The 25,296-nt window shown below is 36.3% G+C and overlaps 1 protein-coding gene across 1 annotated transcript in view; it reads left to right on the top strand.

The window, feature by feature from the left end:
* Positions 1–11,282, top strand: part of epas1b (endothelial PAS domain protein 1b) — an 82,414-nt gene extending 71,132 nt beyond the window's left edge. Inside the window, exons 10-16 of the mRNA XM_056471013.1 lie at positions 180–370; positions 461–574; positions 2,664–3,127; positions 3,237–3,333; positions 3,954–4,059; positions 7,097–7,246; positions 7,335–11,282. Coding sequence (XP_056326988.1) covers positions 180–370; positions 461–574; positions 2,664–3,127; positions 3,237–3,333; positions 3,954–4,059; positions 7,097–7,246; positions 7,335–7,486 — 1,274 coding nt within the window. The 3' untranslated portion in view covers positions 7,487–11,282. The remainder of the gene's footprint in view (positions 1–179; positions 371–460; positions 575–2,663; positions 3,128–3,236; positions 3,334–3,953; positions 4,060–7,096; positions 7,247–7,334) is intronic.
* Positions 11,283–25,296: the final 14,014 nt, after the last annotated feature.

Here is a 25,296-nt window from a genome sequence, read left to right as displayed (position 1 = left end):
TGATTGAAATACAGTACAATGAGAATCCATAATGGTCCTGAAATTGACTAAATTATATTTTTTATTGAGTAAAGAGAAGCTGCTTTGTATGATCTCAAAAAGGCCAAAAAAGTAGTTAATTATCCTGATGTCAGCCTATCACTATTTTATGCCATGTAAGAACATTTCTTTCCTTTCAGGCCAGCCTCAGTATGAGGAGCACCCAGTGTACAACAAAGTGTCTTCAGTTGCACCTCCTGTCTCTCACCCTGTTCATGATGGCCACAAGACAAGCTACTCTGGAGAAATGCCCAAGATGGCCGCCACTTTCTCTCTCCCTCAAGCTGCACCTCCAAGTAGTGCAACTCCCAGCCTAAGCAGCTGCTCTACGGTAAACTGAAATACGAAATACTCTCATTGCTACATATTTTGTTTATATTTGGTATGTTTTTAAGCATTTCATATTTCATACACTGAACAGCCCAGCAGTCCAGATGATTACTACACCCCTGTAGACAGTGACCTAAAGGTTGAGTTGACCGAGAAACTGTTTTCCTTGGACACGCAAGAGACAAAGACTTCCTGCAACCAAGAGGTTAAAAAATATTCAGCTTGTAATATTAATCACATTTTGATAACTATGTACAATAAAACCTAATTTGTCAGCTTTAGTTAATGCAAATGACATTGGCAAACATGATCTAACAAGGAGTAATATATTTCTGCAGCATTTATAGTCATTACAGTATCATACCCTAGAGGCTAGATATAAATGTAGATATAAAAAGTATAAGAATAAATTAGTTACTGTTATCAGAAAAGTAAAAAAGGAATACTACAATAAAATAATAGATAATAAACAATTTGAAATGCTTATGGAATATATTAAGTAAAATTGTAAGAACTGATAGTAAACATATAAATTATCCTGAATATTTCATTAAAAGTGACCATAAAATAAATAATAAATAAGAAATAATCGATTGTTTCAATAAATTTCTTATAATTGTGGGACCCGAATTGGTTAAAAACATCAATGATTTGGTAAAAACAGAAGGGGTGGATATTGATTTGATTGAGAGAAATCCTAATTCTATTTTTGTTAAAGTAGTAGATAAAAAGGAAATAATAGGTATTGTAAAGAAATGTAAAAAAAATCATCCATTGTCTGGAATAACATTGATATGATTATAATTAAGAAAGTGATTGAAGACATTGTAAAACCATTAACCTATATTTGTAATAGAGCTTTCCAATCTGGTAAATTTCCAAATAAAATGAAAGTTGCAAAGATAATTCCTCTTTATAAATGTGGAGATGAACACTAATTTACAAATTATAGGCCAGTTTCCATACTATCTCATGTTTCAAATGTTTTGGAAAAACTTTGTTGAAAGGCTTAATAATTTCATAGAAACTCATAACCTTTTAGCTGATGAGCAATATGGTTTCAAGAAAAAATAGATCAACTTCTCTGGCATTAACATAAATTATTGAGGAAATTACTAATAAGATAGATAAAGAGGAGAAGGTAGTTGGAATTTTTATAGATTTAAAGAAAGCATTTGATACAACATAATATATTGGTAAATAAATTAGAAAGGGATGGTATTAGAGGAGTAGCCTTGTATTGGAAGCAGTTATTTTAAAAGAAAAATAGCCAACAGTTCGTGGAAATTGGCAATCATAAATTTTCAAATCTTCAAATCTATACCACAAGGATCAGTTTTAGGTCCAATATTGTTTATAATTTACACTAATGATATGTGTAAAATATCAGAGTATCTTTTGTTCTGGGGATAATTTACTAAAACGTATGGAGTTGATTAAAACAGAAATTAATACATTGAAAACAGTGGTTTGATGTTAACAAATTGTCATTAAATATAAGCAAACAAAGGTTATATTATTTGGGAAATAAAAAAAAAATGTAGTCATAATATAGATTTAAAAAATGATAATGAAGTTATAAAAAGGGCATATATGCAATTAAGTTTCTTGGTGTTGTATTGGATTATAAAATTTGTTGGAATCTGCAAATAAAATGCTATATTAAAATGAGTAAAAACTGTAGTAATAGTGTATAAAGCAAGATTTGTCCTGAACAATAAATTAATGTATGTATTATATAACACACTTATGTTGCCATATATGAGTTATTGTGTTGAAATTTGGAGGAATACATGAAAATCTAACTTGCGATCCTTATGTACAATGCAGAAAAAAGTAATTAGATTAATAGAAAATGTGGGGTATTTGGAGCATACAAATCCTTTATTTTTTTATTAAGCAATTTATGCTTAAAACTAGACTGCACTCTGAAAAATTGATGAATTTGCTTTAAAAATCACTGTGAAATTGACAGTGGCTGTCATATAATATCAAACATTATTATTATTATTATTATTATTATTATTATTATTATTATTATTATTATTATTATTATTATTATTATTATTTCCTTTATTTAAATTTTTTAAAAATGCTTCAAAATGTTATATTTACAAGTTTGAAAAATATTTTTTACAGTGAAAATATAAAACACTGATATCACATTTTAAAAGACAACAAGACTTTTTGGAATCAGTGTTTTCCAGGATTTCTTCCAGTGTTGATATTTCATGGAAAAGACTGGTGTTGTATGTCTGTTCTGCTCTTTCTGACCCCTTTCCATCACCTTTCAGACTGACTTGAGTGATCTGGACTTGGAGACACTGGCTCCCTATATCCCTATGGATGGTGAGGATTTCCAGCTCAATCCCATCTGTCCAGAGGAGCCGCCATCTGAGATTGGAACCCTGGGAACCAACCAGCAGTGCTTCAGCAACATCACAAGCCTCTTCCAACCCTTAAGTTCACCTTTAGCAGCTAATTACCAGCCCAAAATTAGTTCAGGAGGGGATAAGCAGAACATCAATGGAGTCTCTGTGGAATCATGGCCACCTGTTCCTTACAGCAGGGATCCCATGCAGATGCCTCCATACCATGATCCCACCAGCACACCGCTGTCCTCTATGGGAGGGCGTCAGAATCTCCAATGGCCACCTGATCCTCCATTACCCAGCAAGGCTGGAATGATGGATCCTTTAGCTGCAAAGCACTCTTGCCAAGGCATGCCAGCAAATCGAATGGCACCTTATTTGCAAAGGTAAACCTGCATGTTACAGGGTGTAACTTTTGGTTCATTCTTCAGTTAAAAGAAATGCTGTTCTGCTATCTTTGAATTTTCTTTCAATGACATCGTGTTTGTTTCACAGGCCCATAGAGAACTTTGTGCAGAACTACAGAGATACAAGTCCAGCTCGACTTGCTCTTGCTAACAGTTTCAAACGCTCATTCTCACAGATGGCCATGGTTTGTTCTTTAATTTTAATAATATTCACAATCTTATTTTTTTTACTGTATTTTCTTTAAATGCAGCCTTGGAGAGCATAACAGTCTTGTGGGGAAAAGCTATTTAAACTTTGAAAGCAATAATTTTCAAAACATATCTGTTTAAATATTTTACAGGGAAAATCAGTAACATTCAGTTGGTCAGCTGCCAAAAAGTATTCTTCCGAGTCATCACAGTAATGTTATTGTATTTTTAAAAGTAGCTGTATTAATATTATTTATTGCATCTTTGCATTACCATTATTTATTTAAGCACATTAAAAAATATGTTATGACACTGAGAAGTTGTATAATAAAACACCTGAGAACTTTCTATGACAAATAAATACTTGCTTGCTTGCTCCCAGGGCTGTTTATATCGAAGTTGATATTTAGCCGCACCATGTTGGTGCTTCATAACATCTAAGTTTTAGGAGGTGGGTTGTTAGTCCAACGCTCAACCCCCAACCTGGAGGACCAGGACATACACACATACTCTATGGACTATTTAGCTTACCCAATTCACCTTTAGAGCATGTCTTGGATTTGTGAGGGAAACTGGAGCCCACAAGATAAACTGATGGTCTATTTGTACATTCCAGGCAGAGACACCACCTACTAAGTCTCAACAGACAGTGTGGAAGAAACTTCGCCATGAGAGCTGTGCGGTCATGGAAAGGAAATCACTCAGTAGTAGTGCATTGTCAGGTATTACAATCACAATTAGTGAGGATTTTAAGAATGTCTGGTGGATGAAGCTACATGATTGAGCAGTCTAAAAAAATGCATATTATAGCGCTGGTGAATGTTTGATTCTTGTTTTAAATTATGCAATTATTTCTGGTAAAGGCAATGCTAAAGTAACAAGACAATGATCCTAAGGCTGGTAGACTCCAAGTTGATTCCAATCAACAAGTGTCGACAAAACTGTTTTGTCGTCTCGCGTTGGCTCATGTCTGATTCCATCTAGCCCAAAAAGGTGCATGTAAACACACCAAAATGGACAAAATCTGACACAGATGTTAACACTTCATTATGTTCCCTCTGCTGCCGTGCTTGCTGTCGCCACGGCAGTAGTAGGTGTGCCTGCAGCTTTTGACTGCTAGGTGGTGCTTTAACCATAGGTTTTCAGCTTTGTTTTTTCACAATACTATAATTATTATAATAATTGCTAACAAAATGACTCAGTTATAATTATAATTTTAGTGATCTGCTTGAAGTAGGTAAAAAAAAATGTTATGCTTTTGATGAAGTAGCATTCATCTTAAGAGCCCTTTAGACCAGGGGTGTCCAAACTTTTTGGGCCGAGGGCTAAATGCAAAAAAAAAAAAAAAAAATTCCAAGGCCATATTTTACATACATCACACAGACATGCGGATGTATGTATGTATGTATGTATGTATATATATATATATATATATATGTGTGTGTGTGTGTGTGTGTGTGTGTGTGTATTATTATGGAATTATTTTAGTTTGTTGTCCAACTGTGTTTTTGGACATATTTTACGTTTTTAAAATCTTGAATCTTCTCTGGGCAAATTACAGTTGCAACACTCATCAGACACTCCTTTATAAATTCTCCTTCATTGAAGGGTTTCCTGTGCTGTGCAATTAGCTGACCTATCTCATAACTAGCCAGCGTAGAATTTTCTTGCATTTTATTAGGACGAAAAAACTGCCGTTGTTGAGCTGATAGGGCAGCTGCCAATTGTTTTACTTTTTGATCTCTTTCGGCACCAGTTTAAGAGCTGAAGGCCAGATGCTTTGTTTTATAATGTCTTTTAATATTATATTCTTTCATTACTGCAACTTGAAATCTTTGACTCCTGGCAAATGAAACAGATACATTTCCCGCTGACCTCTGTGAAGAAATATTCTTTGCCCCAACGCGACTGAAATTTTCTGCACTCACTGTTGATTTTCCTTTTTCTTGGTTGTGCCATGGCTCGCCAAAACATGATTAACGTGCGCAAAACTGGATTATCACATTAAAGACATGCGAATAAAGCAGACGTTTCCATCCAACGAGTCAAAGCGAACAAAATCGTCACTTCCTTATTAAATGGCGCCAAATATCAACAGTAAAAACTGAATTTACTGTTGTAGGAGAAGCTTCGTCAATCTTTTCTTCGTCTAATAAATGACTTGCGCCTCAGAAGGCAATCCTGACACGCAGTGAACGCGCAGTGGCGTTTGAAGGTGTCAGACGCGGAACACAGACGCTCTTGATTCTGGAGGTCATTAATATAATAACACTAATACTTAAACGGTAAGGCGTTTTAGAATGACCAAAACAACAGTTCAGATGTTTTACAGTGTGCTCAGCCTGCTGGTTTGTCCATTTACGCACATTTTCATCATCACATGATCTCTTATAACAAAATAACATGACCTTTTTTAATGTGCGTACTAAAATTTGTGCGGTAAAAGTGTTTCCATCGTAGTTTATGCGCATCTTTTCTTATCGAATAAAAAGTTTATCCTACTCAGTTATGCGCATACGTTTTTTATGAGCATTTTCAAAATTTATGCACATTGTGGCGTTTCCGTCAACCGTTTTTTTATGTGCATATGCAAAATGCGCATAAAAATAGGTGGATGGAAACATAGCTAATTATGTTTCCTTCAGTTTGTTCGGTTCATTTTACTTAATAGCAGGAAATGCTGCCTAATTGAAGGCATGTCATAGGGACACCCGGTGGTTATTTATTGAATTACGTTCATTTTTGTATAGCGGGCCAGATTCTATTAATATTTTAAAAAAGCCTCGCGGGCTGTCACAAGACTGATTGCGGGCCGCAGATGGCCCTTGTGCTGTAGTTTGGACACCCCTGTTTTAAACCATGCGTCAGACCGTTTCTGTGTTTTGCTGGTAATATCTCTAAAAAAATAATTATTTAGGCCTTTAATTATTATCTAAATAATTATAAATGATTATTTAGGCCTATTTAATTATTCATTTATTATTTATGTACAATAATTAAGACATAAAATGAGATAGTAAAACATAATCAACAACGAAAATGTAAATGAAAACGTAAATGAAAAAGCTTATTTATTGACTGTCTTAGTCCTATCACTTTAAAATAACAAACACTGTACATCTCTATATTTAGGCTAAAACACTGCTTTATTTGTTTATTTATTTATTTAGGCCTACTTATTTGTGTATGTATGTATGTATGTATGCATGTATGGATGGATGTATGTATGTATGTATGCATGTTTGTACTTTCATTTTTGTTGTCCTTAATTTTTTAAATTTTATTTTACAAAATGAATCCTCATTTCACTTAAGTTTACAATGATAATAATGCTTGTTAAGTTTTTAATGATTAATGAATGAATTATAATGCTTTGTTTCATTATTTCACCTTCATTCACAAGTAGCAGGGTATTTACAGCTACTGTATATAGTCACAAACTGTGGGTATACTTAAAAAAACACGTTCTTAATCCTTTAGTGTAGCAGCTGTGTCACTCATGGTGGTAAGGGTCCTTTTGAAGTGTCACCCACTGTATGTGTTGTCACGTCGTGTTGGCTCATGTGTGGTTCCATCTAGACCAAAAAGCTGCTTGTGAACACACCAAAATGGACAAAATCTAATAATTCATATAATTTACTGCTAACAGTGATATACTAGCATCTAAGTTTGTCAGCTATGACTTTTTTTTTTCTTGACTTTATATTTGTTAAATAAATAATGAGATGGTCATCACAACGTTTTTTTTTTTATCCCTAGACAAAGGCATGGCCCATAATGGAGGCATGGACCACCAGCACAGGAAGAGCCAGTACTCGGGCAATCAAAATGCACAACCAAAAAAACACTACCGAGAGCAGTGCTGTAACTACAGAGAGTTCAACATGCAGCCTTCCTCCAAAATGGATGGTGAGCTTTAAACTAAACACAAATACACAGCTGCACTAGTACTTTCCGCACTGTTGATGCTGATTCTCAGAACTGGTTGTGTTTGCAGGAATTGTGAGCCGTCTTATCGGGCCCTCCTTCGAGACCTACTCACTGCCTGAACTGACGCGTTACGACTGCGAGGTCAATGTCCCCTTGCAAGGCAATCTTCATTTGCTTCAGGGCAGTGACCTCCTAAGAGCATTAGACCAGGCGACTTAGACCATTTTCTATACTAGCACACAGAAATGCAGTCCAGCTTTACTGACCCGTTCACTCATCTCACTGTCACCAACCTGACGATAACTATCCCAGCTTTAGCACACTTCTAGACAGGCTTGTGTTAAAACCCGCTCACGGTCACATCACAGTCATGACTGCATGACAAACCTATCTTTGATCTTATTTGTATTGTCTACATCTTCATAAATTATATACATGTACTATTTTTTTAGTTGCAAGAAAGTTGATGAACTTAAGTATTTTTGGAAGAGTTTAAATGTTGCATTGTCTCTTTGGTTGGCTCTGCTTGAATTTAGCTGAAACTGAATTTTCAACATGTTCTTCTCTAGTCGCTTTCTCTATCAACGTCAGACAAAAAAAAGAGAGAAAGAAAAAAGAAAGAAAATAATCTACTGTAAGCTTGTTTTTAAATGTTCTAATTTCTTTCATTCGTTCTAACTTTCCTACCTCTGACACGTTATTAAAGACCCCATGAAATCCAAATGCCAGTCTCTAGCCTCCCTTGGAATACAAGGCGAACTTTAAATCACATTACATATCCTGCTACTCTCGACCAATCAGCACTAACGTTAGCTATTCTTCAATCTGCATACTTCAACTCAAGCCCCTTAAAAATGCAATATAATAAGCACGACATAGTAAAATCATACCAGAAAAAACAGGAATTACCAGTATTCTGTCAAATTAGAGGACAGGAACTGTTTATGAAAATATTAATTTATTTGGAATGAAATCTTTATTGTTGTTATTAAATAAAAACAGGTGGTTCAGTGGTTATCACTGTGGCCTCACAGCAAGAAGGTTGCTGGAGTCCCAGCTGGACCAGGTGACATTTCTGTGTGAAGTTTGCATGTTCTCCTCATGTTCACGTGGGTTTCCTCTGGGTGCTTCGGTTTTCCCCACAGTCCAAAGACATGTGCTGTAATCGAATTGGGTAAACAAAATTGGTTATAGTATGAGTGTGCATAGGTGTTTCCCAGTACTAGGTTGCAGCTGGAAGGGCATCCACTGTGTAAAACATATGCTGGATAAGTTGGCGGTTCATTCCGCAGTGGCAACCCCTGACAAATCAGGGACTAAGTTGAATGAATATGAATGAATTGATTAAATAAAAGTACATAAGCTTAATTATGCTTTAAGTTACACTTTAAATAAGGGGTCTTCAAAGACAAAGGTTGAGAACTGCTGTGCTAGTGTACTACTTAAAGATAACGCATTCTGTATACTTCAAAATGGGGGTCTCGACTCTGTCCCTCGAGTTGTGCTTTTCCCTGCTGAATATAGCTTTAATCACAAAGAAATAATAATAATAATAATTCTTGCCGATAAGAATCTAGTTTTTCCTAAAGACAGCTTATCCTGTTCATGTGTGTTTGATTAGATTTGGAGCTCCACCTTGCAGGAAAGTGGAGCTCAAGGCCAGAGTTTTTATAATGTGCCAACCTTTTTATTTGTGCCCAATCAGATTTCAAAATGACGAATGCCGTCAACTAGTAAATTACAATGCAAGGTTGTGGCGTGGTTAAAGCCTATTTGGTATTGAAAACATAACTATTCCTTCAGTATTTCTGACTAAAACTGCCAATAACAAAAAGAAAATTGCTCTCATAAACCATTTCATGGGGTCTTTATGATTTGTCCTCACTGACCACTTTCAGTGTTTGCTATTCATGTGCCTTCCTCTGTTCAGTTAGTGGCAATACTGTGTTTCTGTCTCTGTTTATTGCCTCATTGTGGAGACCACTTTAAATACATATATTTTTGTCAATTTAGCTGTAAACATAAATATTTAAAGTAAGACGCTCTACTATAGATTTCTACTATGATGATAAAGTTAAGCATTTATTTGTTCTGGTACTTTGTCTTGTCTACTCTGTAGATGTAAATCAGAGTCCTTCTAGAAACTGCAGTGATGGTGTCCTGTGTACTTTCTTGGTGGCATTTATTTTCTGCAAATATGCAAATGCATATTACATTTGTTGGCAGGCCAGTACAGTTGTGTTCAAAACTAAGCTTTTTTCTTAAGCTAAAGACAGAAAAATCAGTTTTAGACATCTTGTGTAGCATATCAGATAATTAAAATGAGTTTAATCTTAGAGTAATCTTGCATTATTTGGTGCTTTCATGCAATTTGATCCATATGCATACTTAAGTAAATAACATTTACTCTTTTTATTTGAATTACCGATTTGGTTGTCTTTAAAGTTGAATCATAAAGCATCCAACTGATTTAATAAGATATGATCGCTGTAATATGCACTAATGTAGCAAGAACTTTGTTGTTGGTTCTTTTTTTAGCTGAAACACATTTTCATAGAATATTCTTATTACATTTTTAAGCCCCTGGTGGAAAAAAGTGATTTAAAGTAATGGTACAAAGATAAGGTTTAGCACACAATCCGGTTTTTAAACTGATTTTTGTGCACAGGCTGGATACGTGTTGTTTTATGTTGGATTAGCTGTTTGAGTCTATAGCTCAGACTGAGAGAGTGGCTATGCACAACTAAGCAAAGCTAATTTGTATATAAAGATATATGTGATTTTATTTTATAATAATTATCTTCATTACTGTCGTTCCCCAAATCCCTCCTATTTTTGTATTATTTAAAGACAAAACAAATAAACTCTCCCTACTGTGATGTTAAAAAGAAGTCATTAGCTATTTATAAAATTCAGAATTTATTTTTTTAAAAGTGTTTTAGTAGTATGTTTTAAGAGCTATAACTTATCCTGTTTTGAGAATTATTATTGAGATTAATGGAAGTAACCAAAAACGTTACAATGTGCTAAATTGTCACAATGCAAAACAAAATTTAATAATATAACAAAATAAATATAATTTATTTAATTATTCTGTTTTTAGTATTTTGGGGTACCTTTTTTTTTTACCTTTATTAGAGTATTTATCTGAAATGTACACTAAAGTTAGCAGGAGCATCTCATGTTATAACCTGTCAGAAGCGTTAAACTCCTTGTACAATCCAGATGTCAACCTAGATTTGACAAACATTTTACTGCCTGAGATACTTTTGTCCTGTACAGTGATGGACAGTTACAGTATACTCAATATAGACAGATAACAGGTGTCCGAGCTGTGAGGGACAAACAGAGAGATAACATGCAGATCTCTTGTCTTAAATGAGATTCCATTTTGTAATTGGGTGAAAGTCAGTGTATTTCTGCAAATAAACCAGATGCATTAACACTCAATGCTCTTTCATGCCTGGATCAAGGAAATGCACATGGTGATACTCTCATATTCAAACTGTTACAGGTGCTTTAACCCAAGCAAATCTAGCTCTAGATTAGGCATTCAAAACTAAGCTTTTAAGCAATGCAGTATTCCCATTACTAGAATATTCAGATATTAATGCCAAAGGTGAAAAGTGCAGCCATGAAAATGAGATTTTACATTGAAAATTTGAATGTGCAGAAAGTGCTTGTTCATGTATGTCTTATATTTCCTATTATGAAGGTCATTCACCAGACCGAGACCCCCTAAACCCACCAGCATTATTTTCAAATGATACTGCCCTTCATGTGCCCAACTGGTTTTGTTTTGTCTTCAACTTTAAAGACAACATTAGGATGCTGATACATAAATAGGCAGTTTCCTATATAAAAAAGTAAGTACATACATATTTTAATATGATAAATGTATATTGACATTATAATGATACTGTTATTATGATTATTATTGACATTACTGTATGGTAAATTTTACCCAGTAAGTTGTATCTCTGCACTGATATCTTATTAAAGCATATCAATCTTCTTTTGCTCTTGTCATTGTATTTATTTGTGGTCTTGTGCTCCTCTGTTCCATAAAACTCTGCAATAAATGATTTTCTTACTTTGAATATTCTTGTTTCTAGTTCAAATATCTAAAAACTCTTAATACAAGAAGCATTTTCTAGACAATTGAAACATGTCTTGTTTTAGGAAATAATATGTCACAATTAAGTAAGTTTTTCTTTAAAACAAGCTAAATATTCTGTCAATGAGGTATAAGCAAAATTGTCTTATGTCAAAAGGAAAAACTAGATTATACAATTGACTTAATCTTTATTTCTATAGCACTTTAACAATGTAGATTGTGTCAAAGCAGCTTAACATAGAAGTTGTAGTAAATTTAAACTGTGTCAGTGCAGTTTTCAGAGTTGAAGTTCAGTTCAGTGTGGTTTAAATTTCACTGCTAAACGTCCAAACACTGAAGAACAAATCCATCGATGCGCAGCTCCACAAGTTCCAAACCAAGCAAGACAGTGGCGAGGAACAAATTTCACCAATTGACAAAAGTGAAGGAAAAAAACCTTGAGAGAACCAGGCTCAGTTGGACGTGACCATTTCTCCTCTGGCCAAACTTCTTGTGCAGAGCAGCAGTCTAGGCGCAGGAGCCTAGAGAATGCTGGATGTCCACGTGGAGAAGCTGCAGGTGTGAGTAGGTCACTGACAGGTGTTCAAGCTGGCCCATGGGATCAATGTGAATGCTTGTCTGTCACAAGCATCTCATGCTTTCCGCTTCTCCATGACTGCCACGACATCTGCTTAGGATACGACCTGGTCCAGGATTATGTCTCTTCACAGGTCTTGGATCACATCAATGGCGCTACACAATCTATAGAGGCCTCGGGATTAGTATCCCCAGGTGGAAATAGAGAATAAAGAAAATAATTAGCATAGCTGTATTTAAACAAGAAATATTAAATATCAATGCAAAAATGAAGTGCTATAAATGAAAATAGTACTTATGTAAACAAACAGAGAAATAAACATGTAAAGCATATGAGTTTCTAACAAAATGTCTGGTGAATTAAGACAGGAGGACTGTGTCCTACAGGTGGTTTGTCAAGCCCACTCACCTGCATGGAGCACACTCGTGCATAATAACGTTATGTGATGCATTGTGTACACTTTACTAAAAATATCTAGTTTTGAACTGAGAGAGTGTGTCTGAGCCTCGGACGTTATCAGGAAGACTATTCCTGAGTTTCGGAGCCATAAATGAGAAGGCTTGAAAGTGGACTTTGTTATTCTGGGTACTACCAGAAGCCCTGAGTTTTGAGATCTTAAAGAGCGGTTTGTATTGTTGCGAGACAGGAGGTTGGTTAGATAAACAGGAGCTAGATTATTTAAACCTTTAAGAAGCTAAATTTTATAATCAAGATTAATTAGTTTACACCAACGACAAATTATTTTGCTTGTTTTAAGGAAATAAATAACTTAATTATTGTATAATATTTAATAAAACAAGTCAATGTGTTGCTTGTTTAGAAAATTCTTCTTTTTTTAAGAATTTTTAGATATTTGGACTAGAACCAAGACAAAAAATCAAAGTGAGAAAAGCATTTTTTGCAGTTTAACATTTTGATCCATCAAAACAGCATATAGGGGTGGTTTAACAATTTTTGTTTCACCCTCTTTGACATTCTATCATATGCTGAAAAGAAGATATTTTGAAAAATGTTGATATCCAGACAATGGAAGGTACTCATTGATTTCCATAATATTTTTTCTACTGTTCTGCAAAATAATTTTTGTGTTCAACAGAAAACTTTTTCCACAAGCCTAGTCCTCTAAGCATGAAGTTGTCCTAGGTCTATGTCAGTGGTTCCCAAACTGGGGGTCGCGACCCCTGCGGGGGTCGCAGAATAATTTCAAGGGGTCGCGAGAGTTATTTAAAAATTGTGTAATTTTCAGTGATTATAATAAATATTTTTCAGTATTACAAGTGAAAGCTAATATTTTTAGATTTTTAAAAAGATATTACTGATTCATAAAGTATTTAGGACACATTCGGGCAGAATGCATCTTTGTACTTGGAACGCAGCGCTCAGGAACAGTTTAAAACTGTTGTCATGTCAACTTGCCGCAGTAAACAAAGCCTTCAACGCTTGCCCCGCCTTCACGCTCTTCTTATTGGCCCACTGCGCTAAGAACTGAACACGAATGATTGGTTAAAATCAGCTGTCAATCACTCAGTCAACGCCTCCTGTCTTCAGATGACAGGAGCTACAACCGCGAAAATGTAAAGCGCTGAAGACGAGAGAATGAAAACAACACTGACAGATTTTGTCTTAGAAACACCTAAAGCTACAAATATTGGCACATCTGATTACTGATCATGTGCTGAATGTTAATCCACCAGCTATACTTATTGAAGAGTGGATAAAAGACCTCCATTGGCTTCAAGTCTGCTATGAAAATAACTAGCATTCACTGTAAAGTCTGGGGTATATCTTTTGGGATATCCGTCCGTGTATCTTTTGGTCACTCAATTATGTTATAAAAATGTCTTTTCTTGTGATAACGGGATTTCATTGAGACATATTTTCCTCACGCATGCATATTTATTTTTTTGCTTGTTAGTTTTGATTAGTGTTGATTTTCAAATGCAATAAATCTGTTTATAAAACTTGTAGTAACAGTGCGATAATTGGTGGGAGCCACTAAATTTTGGCTGGTGCGCCTACATTTTTAAAGTTAGAAGCACCAGTGTTACCAAGCAAAAATGTTAATTTCGAGCCCTGTAATGTATAGTAAATATAGTTAAAATATTGTGAACAGCTTAAAAAAGCTATTTTTATTGTTTGTATATGCTTTGGTAGTGGGGGGTCGCGAGTTCTTGACGATCTTACAATGGGGGTCGCGGGTTTAAAAGTTTGAGAACCACTGGTCTATGTAACAAGTGGATGGTCAATGTTTCAGCTTGATGTCAACATGAAACGACCTGGGATCCATTTTGAAAATCAGCCATTTTAATGACTCTGAGCTGACTCTTTAATTTGAGAGACAATAAGGCCCAATCCCAATTCTAACCCTAGCTCCACGTTTTGCGTGTTCACGTAAAGAGGTAGGGGTGTCCCAATACTCTTTAGCATAAAGATATAGGGCTTAAGGGAAGGGCAAGATAGCCCTTGAAACTGAGATTTTTCAGGACCACACTCAAAACCAAGGGGTAGGAACATTTCCAGACAGTGTCTGGTAAAGTGTTAATGTTGTCTTCGTCTGTTTACACAGATAAATATGGCCACTGTGTAAATACGCAATACAGTTACGATTTTATTGTGCCATAATATCGTTATGATAACATGAGCTCACAATGACATATGATGACGTCTGTTGTAGTGGTGTACCATTACTTAGGGATGGAATTTGAAGTTCTTCCCTTTCACACTCTGTTTCAAGGGAAAAGAGGAAGGGGTATGGGTTAAAAAATAGAATTGGAATTGGGCCTAAATTCTTACAAATTAATATTTTGAGATCTAATAATTTGCAAGGTGTTTTCATTCACTTAGAGCTGTTACACACTGTATAACAATAGTTTTACAAAATCCATATTAGGGGCACTTTAATTATATATATTTTAACAGTAATATTTATATACACAGTGGAAGAAATGAGTGTTGAACACATCACAATTTTTCTCAGAAAACGTATATCTAAAGGTGGTGTTGACTTGAAACGTTCAAAGAAAACAAAACTAATTCGTTTAAAAATTAAGTTATGTGTAATAAATTTAAAGGACACAGGGGAAAAGTACTGAACACACAAAGAAAGATAGCTGTAATGAAAAGTGAAATCCCAGACAGCAGCTGAAATCTCTTGGTAGTTATTGAGCAACCCTCTGCACTTCATTATTGTAAATTAATATTAGCTGCTTTAGTCCAACATCTACATTACCAGGATGATGAAAATGAAACTAGATGGACACTTTGGCAAGACAATGATCCTAAACACAGCCAATGAAACTCTCAAATGCTTTCAGAGAAGAAAATCAAGCTGTAGAATGGCCCAGCCAATAACCTGGCTTGAATCCAATAGACAATACAAAATAAAGATCAGATTCGATAGACGAGAATCAAGATTCACACTCTGTTGAAGTCTGTAAAAAATCACATCAAACTTCATTCTCAATATAAGAGCTGTGTTTAAGCTGCCATCTCAAAAAAGCCTTTTATATAAAGTATTAAATACATTTCAGTAGTTCGGTACTTTCGCCTAATTGTGTCATTCTATTGTTGCAAATAACATTTTTTTTTTGTTTGTATTGTTTGGGTTTTTACCAAAATATGGTTTAATTCCCTGTCAACAGCTCCTTTAGAAATATTACTCCCAAGACAAAAAAACATGATGTGTTCAATACTTATTTCCCCTACTGTACAGTATAAGCATGTTTTGTTTTGTTTTGATGTTTAATACCTGTATAATACTTTCAATTATTTTAATAAATGGCCTCTAGCTTTGAACTGAAGCTCGGCTATTCTAAAAACACATACAGCAAAGCCACAGTATGTTATTTCTGTCATCTCAATGGTATGTCAAGGCTCTTGATCTGTGAAATAATGACAGAAGGACATTCCTCTGCTCTTCTCAGAAACATACCTCTATCAAAGTAACTGACAGAGGATGACAGACATATTTTACTAATGTGCTGAATGGACGAATATAATGTGCTTCAAATTGCTTTGGGCAACTAGGCAAACTACTTAACTACTGGATGCAGGGGGGGTGACAGACAACCCCCACCCCCCCTAAATGTTCCCACAAGCCATGCAGGAAAATGTCCTAACAGCTTTGCCAGTTCAGACATGCTAATTAAACTTTCCATTAGCAAACGTTGTCCTATGAGATCGTCACAACCACAAAGAAGGCTTTTTGATGCCAAAGGGCATCGTGGAGGCCACAGACAGTTAGAGCGCTGATTAAAATGGAAAAAATGCACAAGTTTTGTAACAGCTGCTGTCATTAATGATCCTGTCAACCATTACAGTATGCCAAAATGGGTCTAAAGACCAGCGCCAAACCAATCGGTGTCCCTGACTAACCCACAGGTTATCAAACATGCCAAATGTCCTCCTCCCGTGGAGTTACTTCTGTACTGAGATGTTTGCTGGATGTTAGCCTAGCCAAGTTGTCTCTCTATTATTTATTTGTTATTGTCCTTGTTATTTCTGTTTGGAATATGACGCACATCCCTTCCTCGCTCCCCATCTTCCACTGACAAATGGAGGTTGATTCACACAGCTTCAATCTGTGCACAGGTACTGTCCGAGGCATTTTATTAACAAACACAAAATATGTCAACCTGAAACTCTTATTATGGCAAACCATTAACAACTCCTGCCTTAATGTCCATTGATCCATGACGCACGTGCTGAAAGCTGCCTGATTCTAGACACAGTGCTTGTTCATTTTTATGAGATTTCAGTGTCGAACATTTGAATGTTGAGGCACCTTAGATTAATGTTAAAAGAAAAGGAATAGTTACAAAAAAGGTTTTCAATTTTGTGGGAGTGAATATATTTTAGCAAAGCAGCTGAGTATAGTGTTAAGTGGTCTTGTATATTTGTATACATTGTGTGTTTAATTGCATAAAATGTCATTAAAGTGGGAAAACCCCACAATTCAATCACAATAGAATTCAGGTTGGCCAACAATTGGCTCCCAATGCCACATTTCAAAATGAAATTGTGGTATTGGTGGCAGGGAGGATTTTAGAGAAGAAAAACATTCTTCAATATAACAAACTAATGGGCCCTATCATACACCGTATCATAAGACGTTTTTGACGTGATTTGTTGCTATTTTCAGACCAGTGACCCCTAGTCAGGGGGCTTTTTTCAGTTTATTCATGACAATTTGCTTTTGTATAATGTTATTATTAGTAGTAGTTGTATTTATTATATGCTTATTTATATTTGTTTTAATAAAAACAAGTTTAGATTTTGACCTGTTGGGTTTTGGAGACATATGCATCACAATATGGGGCATAAGAATAGGAGGTGTGTTTGAATATAACTCAGTTTTTTGACCACACTTCGTTATTATTGTTCATTTATTCATTCATTTGTTCATTCATTCATTCATTTTCTTGTCGGCTTAGGCCCTTTATTAATCCGGGATGGCCAAAGTGGAATGAACCGCCACCTTATCCAGCACATGTTTTACGCAGCGGATGCCCTTCCAGCTGCAAGCCATCTCTGGGAAACATCCATACACACTCACTGACACTCATACACTACAGACAATTTAGCTTACCCAATTCACCTGTACTGCATGTCTTTGCACTGTGGGGGAGCACCCCACAGTCCAGATCACCCGAGGAAACCCACGCAAACACAGGGAGAACATGCAAACTCCACACAGAAACACCAACTGACCCAGCCGAGGCTGGAACCAGCGACCTTCTTGCTGTGAGGCGACAGCACTACCTACTGCGTCGCCCATTTATTAATTTGCTGGAAATTAGAACTGAATTTAGAAATAGTTTTGAAATATCTTAGTGCTTAACAAACAAAAGTAAATATACAGGCTAATTGATGTCTTCAGTTAAGTGTGTACAACACCTTTCCTTATCCACGAAAGTAAACGAGTAAAGTAAAGAGAAAGTAATGAGGCTGAATAAAGGAGGCTCATTCTTTATCCTTTATGTTTGTTTAACTGTTTAACACTTGCTAGCGAAGCATTCAGTTTTTCCACTTACAAATTCCGCCATGTAGCAAAAACACCATGGCATGACGCAACTGACTCTTAAAGAGAATGGGACATGAGACTCTGATTGGTTTAATACAAGTTATGGTCAAAACACACCCAAAACTTATTAAGAGAATAAGCACAACCCTGTTAGACCATGCGCCACGGCGCTAAGCATATTTTCTTGTCCTTAATAGCAAAAGTTGATTGGAACATGCCCTTAATGCTTTTGTGTCATGCGCTTCAGACTTTGCACCTAGATAGTTAAAATAGAGCCCAATATCTAAAAAAATTATCTTTAAAATTTACCAAAAAAAAAAAAATCTTATTGTAAATACAGTGAAATCTGAAAAGTACTGAAAAATTAAACTCAAATAGAAGGACCATTACTTGGCCAAAAATGTAGTGCAAGTAGAGAGCCATTTGGCAATTTCAGTCATCATACAGTCCATCAACTGCTCATCAGTGACATACAATTTAAACCAGAGATGCCCAAACTAGGGCCCGGGGGCCAAAGTTGGCTCATGGTAACTTTTGATTTGGCCCACCAATCCCATCTGAGAAGAGAGGAAGAATTATGAGAATGGTTTCAAGATTGTCAAATCAAATTTAATGTAACACCTTTTTTGTTTGTTTGTTAGTTTGTTTTATTTTTAAAAGCTAACTGAAATAAATTGTTTTAATAAAACGGTGTAAATTGATTAGATTTTGTTTTAAATGTACATACTGTCACACAGTCAATGCAGATTCTGCTTGTATACAGCACTGAACTCCACTGTGTTTATGTGATTGCTTATGCTTTTATTGCAATAAGTTATAATTTAAAAAGTTATACTGCATTAAATAATACAATTTAATGTTTCTATTTATTTTAAAATCTTATAAAAATAAATTAGGAAACTACCCATGTCAACTTTAATGTGATGTAGTTTAGTAAATTTACCTTCAGTCCACGGCTCTCAATAAAATAAATTTTTTGCCCGTCATATGAAAAAGTTTTGGCACCCCTGTCTCTCGGTTATTGCGTGTAACGATTTTATATCTTCTCTGTCTTGAGGTTGTTCTTTATGATGCAATTTTTTTATGCGTGATTTGATTGGACGGGAATCCCAGAAGTGTTCTACTTTTGCGAGTCAATATAGACAAGGGGAAAAAAGTTGTGACTGCAGGAAAGTAGTGGAATAAAAGTACTGATACAGCACTCAACTGAAATTAAAAGTACACTTTAAAAAAAAAAAAAAAAAAAAAAAACTTAGGTACAATTTCTGAGAAAACCTACTTAATTACAGTAATTTGAGTATTAGTTACTTCACAACACCAGAGATGGCAAAAGTACACACATCCTTTACTCAAGTAGAAGTACAGATACCCATTTTAAAAAGACTCTGGTGAAAGTTGAAGTACTGACTACACTTTTGTACTCAAGTAAAAGTACGATCTGAAATATGTACTTGAAAAGAATTAATTATTACTACCTGATTTAGTTTCACGATGGTCACTAAACTGTACGTCATGTACAGTTGTGCTCGAAAGTTTACATACCCCTTAAAGAATGTGTTAAAATGTGAATAATTTGAACAAAATAAGAGATATCATACAAAATGCATTCTATTTTTTAGCATTTAGTATTGTATTATTAAACCCTATGTAAATATCTTACTCGGGACAATCCTAAAAAAAATAACATGCATTTTGTTCGATCTCTCTTATTTTGTTCAAAGTATTCACATTTTAACATTCTTCTTATGTAAACATTCGAGCACAATTGTATACATCTATTTGTTGTTTGTTTTGTTTTGTTTTCAGAGTATTGCGTATATTTTATTTAACAGATACATTAATTTAATGCTGTTAATACGTTTTGCATCACATTTTTTCCTGTGATAAATTCCTGATCCTTTGCATTGTTTTTTTTATTCATAAATCACCCAGTATAACTACTTTTAATGTTTGATGACTAACAATCTAGCTAAAAAATATGATGAAGACAACAGTGTATATACAGTGCATCCAGAAAGTATTCATAGTGCTGTACTTTTTCTGAATTTTTTTTAAGTTACAGCCTTATTCCAAAATGGATTGAATTCATTTATTTCCTCAAAATTCTACAACCAATAACCCATAATGACAATATGAAAAAAGATTTTTTGAAATTGTTGCAAATTTATTAAGAGTAAAAACCTGAAAAATCACATGTACATAAGTATTCACAGCCTTTGGCAGCAATTACAGCCTCAAGACTTTTTGGATATGATGCCACAAGCATGGCACACCTGTCTTTGGGGATTTTTACCCATTCCTCTTTGCAGTACCTCTCAAGCTCTATCAGGTTGGATGGGAAGTGACGGTGTTCAGCCATTTTCAGATCTTTCCAGCTCTGGCTGGGCCACTCAAGGACATCCACTGAGTTGTTGTAAAGCCACTCCATTGATATTTTGGCGGTGTACTTTGGGTCATTGTCCTGCTGGAAAATGAACCGTTGCCTTAGTCTGAGGTCAAGAGCACTCTGAAGAGGGTTTTTATTTAGGATGTCTCTGTACAATGCTGCATTCATCTTTCCCTCTATCCTGACAAGTCTTTCAGTTCCTGCTGCTGAAAAACATCCCCACAGCATGATGCTGCCACCACCATGCTTCACTGTAGAGATGGTATTAGCCTGGTGATGAGCAGTGCCTGGTTTTATCCAAACGTAACGCCTGACATTCACTCCAAAGAGTTAAATTTTAGTCTCATCAGACTAGAAAATTTTGTTTCTTATGGTCTGAGAGTCCTTCAGATGCCTTTTGGCAAATTCCAGGTGGGCAATGGCTTCTGTCTGGCCACTCTACCATACAGGCCTGATTGGTGGATTGCTGTATAGATGGTTGTCCTTCTCCTCTCTCCACAGAAGCTCAGACAGAGTGACCATTGGGTTATTGATCACCTCCCAGACTAAGACCCTTTTCCCCCGATCACTCAGCTTAGATGGCCGTCTTAATGGTTCCAAATATCTTCCACTTATGGATGATGGAGGCCACTGTGCTCATTGGAACTTTCAGAGCAGCAGAATTTTTTCTGTAACCTTCCCCAGCCTTGACAATCCTGTCTCGGAGGTCTACAAACAATTCCTTTGTCTTCATGCTTGGTTTGTGCTTTGACATGCACTGTTACCCCCTTGGACCTTATATAGACAGGTGTACGCCTTTTCAAATCATGTCCAATCAACTGAATTTACCACAGGTGAACTCCAATTAAGCTGCTGAAACATCTCGAGAACGATCAGTGGAAACAGAATGTACCTGAGCTCAATTTAGAGCTTCACAGCAAAGGCTGTGAATACTTATGTACATGTGATTTTTAAAGTTTTTTTTTTAAATAAATTTGCAACAATTTCAAAAAATCTTTTTTCACATTGTCGTTATGGGTGTGTAGAACTTTGAGGAAATTAATGAATTTAATCCATTTTGGAATAAGGCTGTAACATAAAAAATGCGGAAAAAGTGGGGAGCTATGAATACTTTCCGGATAAACTGTAATTCAGAGTACACATACTTCTGGTATTACTTTGGAACAGTAAATTTAAAAAACACAAATTGTAAACATGTAGTTTGATGCAGTTTTGGAACAAATTGTGCATGCCAGGCTTTGGGTAAAACAGCTGAAGCTCTTGGACATTGGCTTCAATAAGACAGAAACACTTGATAATAAAATAAAGCCATTCTTAATCAGTGTTTATACTGAAAGTAATTGAAGTTGAAAAGGAAAACATTGGAATAAATTATAGAAAATAAGCAGTTTAGTGAAGAGAAACTATAGTCTTTCTCTTGCATTTTCCACAGGCTCATGTTTTTCAGCAGTGCCACTGTTTAGAGGTCCAACGCAAGCCCAAACCTCATCCTCCTCAGGGGCAAACGCAAGCATCGCAACGATAACAGTCCCCTCCTTGAGGCTTTGTGTGTCTCTTCCTTCCCATGGACACAGAACCAGACTCCTTACGAAAGCCAGACTTCCACTCTTTCCCCAACTACAAAGATTTCATTTTTGGATCAGTTGATACAGAGATTTCTGATCCTTCTAGTGTACAAGAAAACAAAGTGCAGGAAAATAGGAGGGTCTGCCAATTCAGGCCATGGGACTTCCTCTTTCTTTAACAAAACAGTGGCTACCAGTAGTGTCACACAATTGGCTGAGAAATAAGTCTTTTAAAAATAATAAAGCAAACATTTCCAGTTACTCTACATAATTTTCATAATAATCTACATAATTATACAAAGTAAACATATCATATATATCAGATATTACAATATATATGCAGTTGAAGTCAGAATTATTAGCCCTCCTTTGAATTTTTTTTCTTTTTTTAAATATTTCCCAAATGATGTTTAACAATGCAAGGAAATTTTCACAGTATGTCTGATAATATTTTTTCTTCTAGAGAAAGTCTTATTTGTTTTATTTAATCTATAATAAAAGCAGTATTTAATTAAAAAAAAAAACATTTTAAGGTCAAAATTATTAGCCCCTTTAAGCTAATTTTATTTTTGATAGTCTACAGAACAAACCATCGTTATAGAATAAATTGCCTAATTACCCTAACCTGCCTTGTTAAACTAATTAATCTAGTTAAGCCTTTAAATGTCACTTTAAGCTGTTGTGATCTTGAAAAAATATCTAGTAAAATATTATTTACTGTTATCATGGCAAAGATAAAATGAATCAGTTATTAGAAATGAGTTATTAAAACTAGTATGTTTAGAAATGTGTTGAAAAAATCTTCTCTCCGTTAAACAAAAATTGGGGAAAAAAATAAACAGGCCAGCTAATAATTGAGGGGAGCTAATAATTCTAACTCCAACTATATATATATATATATATATATATATATATATATATATATATATATATACATATACATACATACAGTGGGGGAAATAAGTGTTCAATATGTCACCATTTTTCTCAGAAAACATATTTCTAAAGGTGCTGTTAACTTAATTTTTAACTGAAATTTTCAACCAAAGAAATCCATATATGGAAAGAAATTTAAAAATTAAGCTGTGTGTAATAAAATGAATCGACACGTGAAAAAAGTATTGAACACATGAATAAAGGGAGGTGTAAAAAGGTAGTGAAAAGTCCAGACAGGAGCTGAAATCTCTCAGTTGTTCTTCAGCAACCCTCTGCCCTTCGTCATTGTAAATTAATATTAGCTGCGTCAGTCCAATATCTACATTAGCAGGATGATGAAGATGAAACCAGGATGGAGACTTTCAGACGTTGTATTTTTGTTGCAATAGCTGACGAATAAATGTAATTATTTGACCACAATATGACATTGGTTTAAGATGTTGGCTCGACATTGATTTTGGTCACTCTCAACACAACCTAAAGTCAACCAAATATCAACGTCATTTAATGTCATTATTGAACATAAAAAAAAAACACTGTCCTTAGACACTGGCTAGACATTGAATTTTGGTCACCTGACGTCACTATATCAATCAAAACCTAATATTAACGTCGTTGCATGCCTGCTTGGCAGTAACTAAATTAACTACAGAATGTTACGTTTACACACATCCACAAACTACATGTAAACGCATCAGCTTTTTACAGCGTAATACTCATTACTTTCTACTCTTAAGTACTTTTGAAAGGGCTACTTTTTACTCATATTTTTTGAGTATTTATAACAGATACTTTTACTCTACTTGAAGTACTTTTTTGGGCAAGTAATGGTACTTTTACTTAAATATGATTTTTCAGAACTCTTTCCACCACTGCTTTTAATTTTGATGCTTGGTTTACAGCTAATGAATACACAAAGTTCACAGTCTGAGAAATATGATAATTTTAATATTGAATGTCTGATTGTAATTTTTGATTCTATTGAAAATAAATTTCTTGATTTTATTGCATTTTGACTTATTTGATTGAAAACAATTGCATGGTATAATAAGAATATTTTTATTAGCGCTGTTAAACAATTAATGATTATTCACATTAATGTTTTTACGTAAATGTGTTGGTGCAAGGGCGACACAGTGGCTCAGTGGTTACCACAGTGGTCAATGGTTTGAGTCCCAGCTGGGTCAGTTGGCATTTCTGTGTGGAGTGTGGGTTTCCTCCGGGTACTCCGGTGTCCCCCAAAGTCCAAACACATGCGGTACAGGTGAATTCAATAGGCTAATTTGGCTGTAGTGTATGTATGTGAATGAGTGTGTATGGGTTTTTCCCAGTACTGGGTTGCACCTGGAAGGGCATCTGCTGTGTAAAACACATGCTGGATAAGTTGCCCCTTGCCTTCCACATTCAGGGCCTCTGAACCCAGCGGGCTGCTCCAGGGGCCAGCCACTCTCCTTGGGCTTGCAGAATGAGCTGCTGAGGGCCCCTTGCCTTCCACATTCAGGGCCTCTGACCCCAGCAAGCTGTCCCTGGTTTCAAAGACACTCCCTGGGCTTGCAGTCTGGTCCCTTGATGCCCCTTGTCCTCCACCTCCAGGGACTCTGACCCTAGCAAGCTTTCCTTGGCGCCAGTCACTCTCCCTGGGTCTGCAGCCTGGGCTCAAGAGGGCCCCTTGCTCTCAACCTCAAGGCTCTTTGTCCCTGCGAGATGTCCCTGGAGCCAGCCATTCTCCCTGGGCTTGCAGTTTGGGCTCTTGAGGGCCCCTTGCCCTCTAGCTGCAGGCTCTCTGACCCCAGCAGGTTGCCCCAGGGGCCAGCCACTCTCCCTGTGCTTGCAGTCTGAGCTGCTGAGGGCCCCTTGCCTTCCATATTCATGGCCTCTGAACCCAGTGGGCTGCTCCAGGGGCCAGCCACTCTCCCTAGGCTTGCAGTCTGGGCCCTTGAGTGCCCTTTGCCCTCCACCTCAAGGCTCTCTGACCCCAGCAAGCTGTCCCAGGGGCCAGCCACTTTCCCTAGGCTTGCAGTCTGGATGCTTGAGTGCCCCTTGCCCTCCACCTCCAGGGTCTCTGACCCCAGCAAGCTTTCCCAGGGGCCAGTCACTCTCTCTGGGCTTGCAGTCTAGACTCAAGAGGTCCCCTTGCTCCCCTCCTCAAGGCTCTGTGGCACAATGAGATGTCCCTGGGGTCAGCCTCTTTCCCTGGGCTTGCAGTCTGGGCTCTTGAGGACCCCTTGCCCTCCTGCTGCAGGGTCTCTGACCCCAATGGGTTGCCCCAGGGGCCAGCCACTCTCCCTACGTGGCAGTTTGGGCCCTTGAGTGCCCCTTGCACTCCACCTCTAGGCTCACTGGCTGAGCGAGTTGTCCCTGGGACCAGCCACTCTCCCTTGCCCTGCAGTCTGGGCTCTTGAAGGCTCCTTGCCCTCCACCTCAAG

Source organism: Danio aesculapii, chromosome 13 (genome assembly GCF_903798145.1).
Source record: "Danio aesculapii chromosome 13, fDanAes4.1, whole genome shotgun sequence".
In the NCBI taxonomy this organism is placed as follows: Eukaryota; Metazoa; Chordata; class Actinopteri; order Cypriniformes; family Danionidae; genus Danio; species Danio aesculapii.
This window is presented reverse-complemented; position numbering and strand designations above follow the sequence as displayed.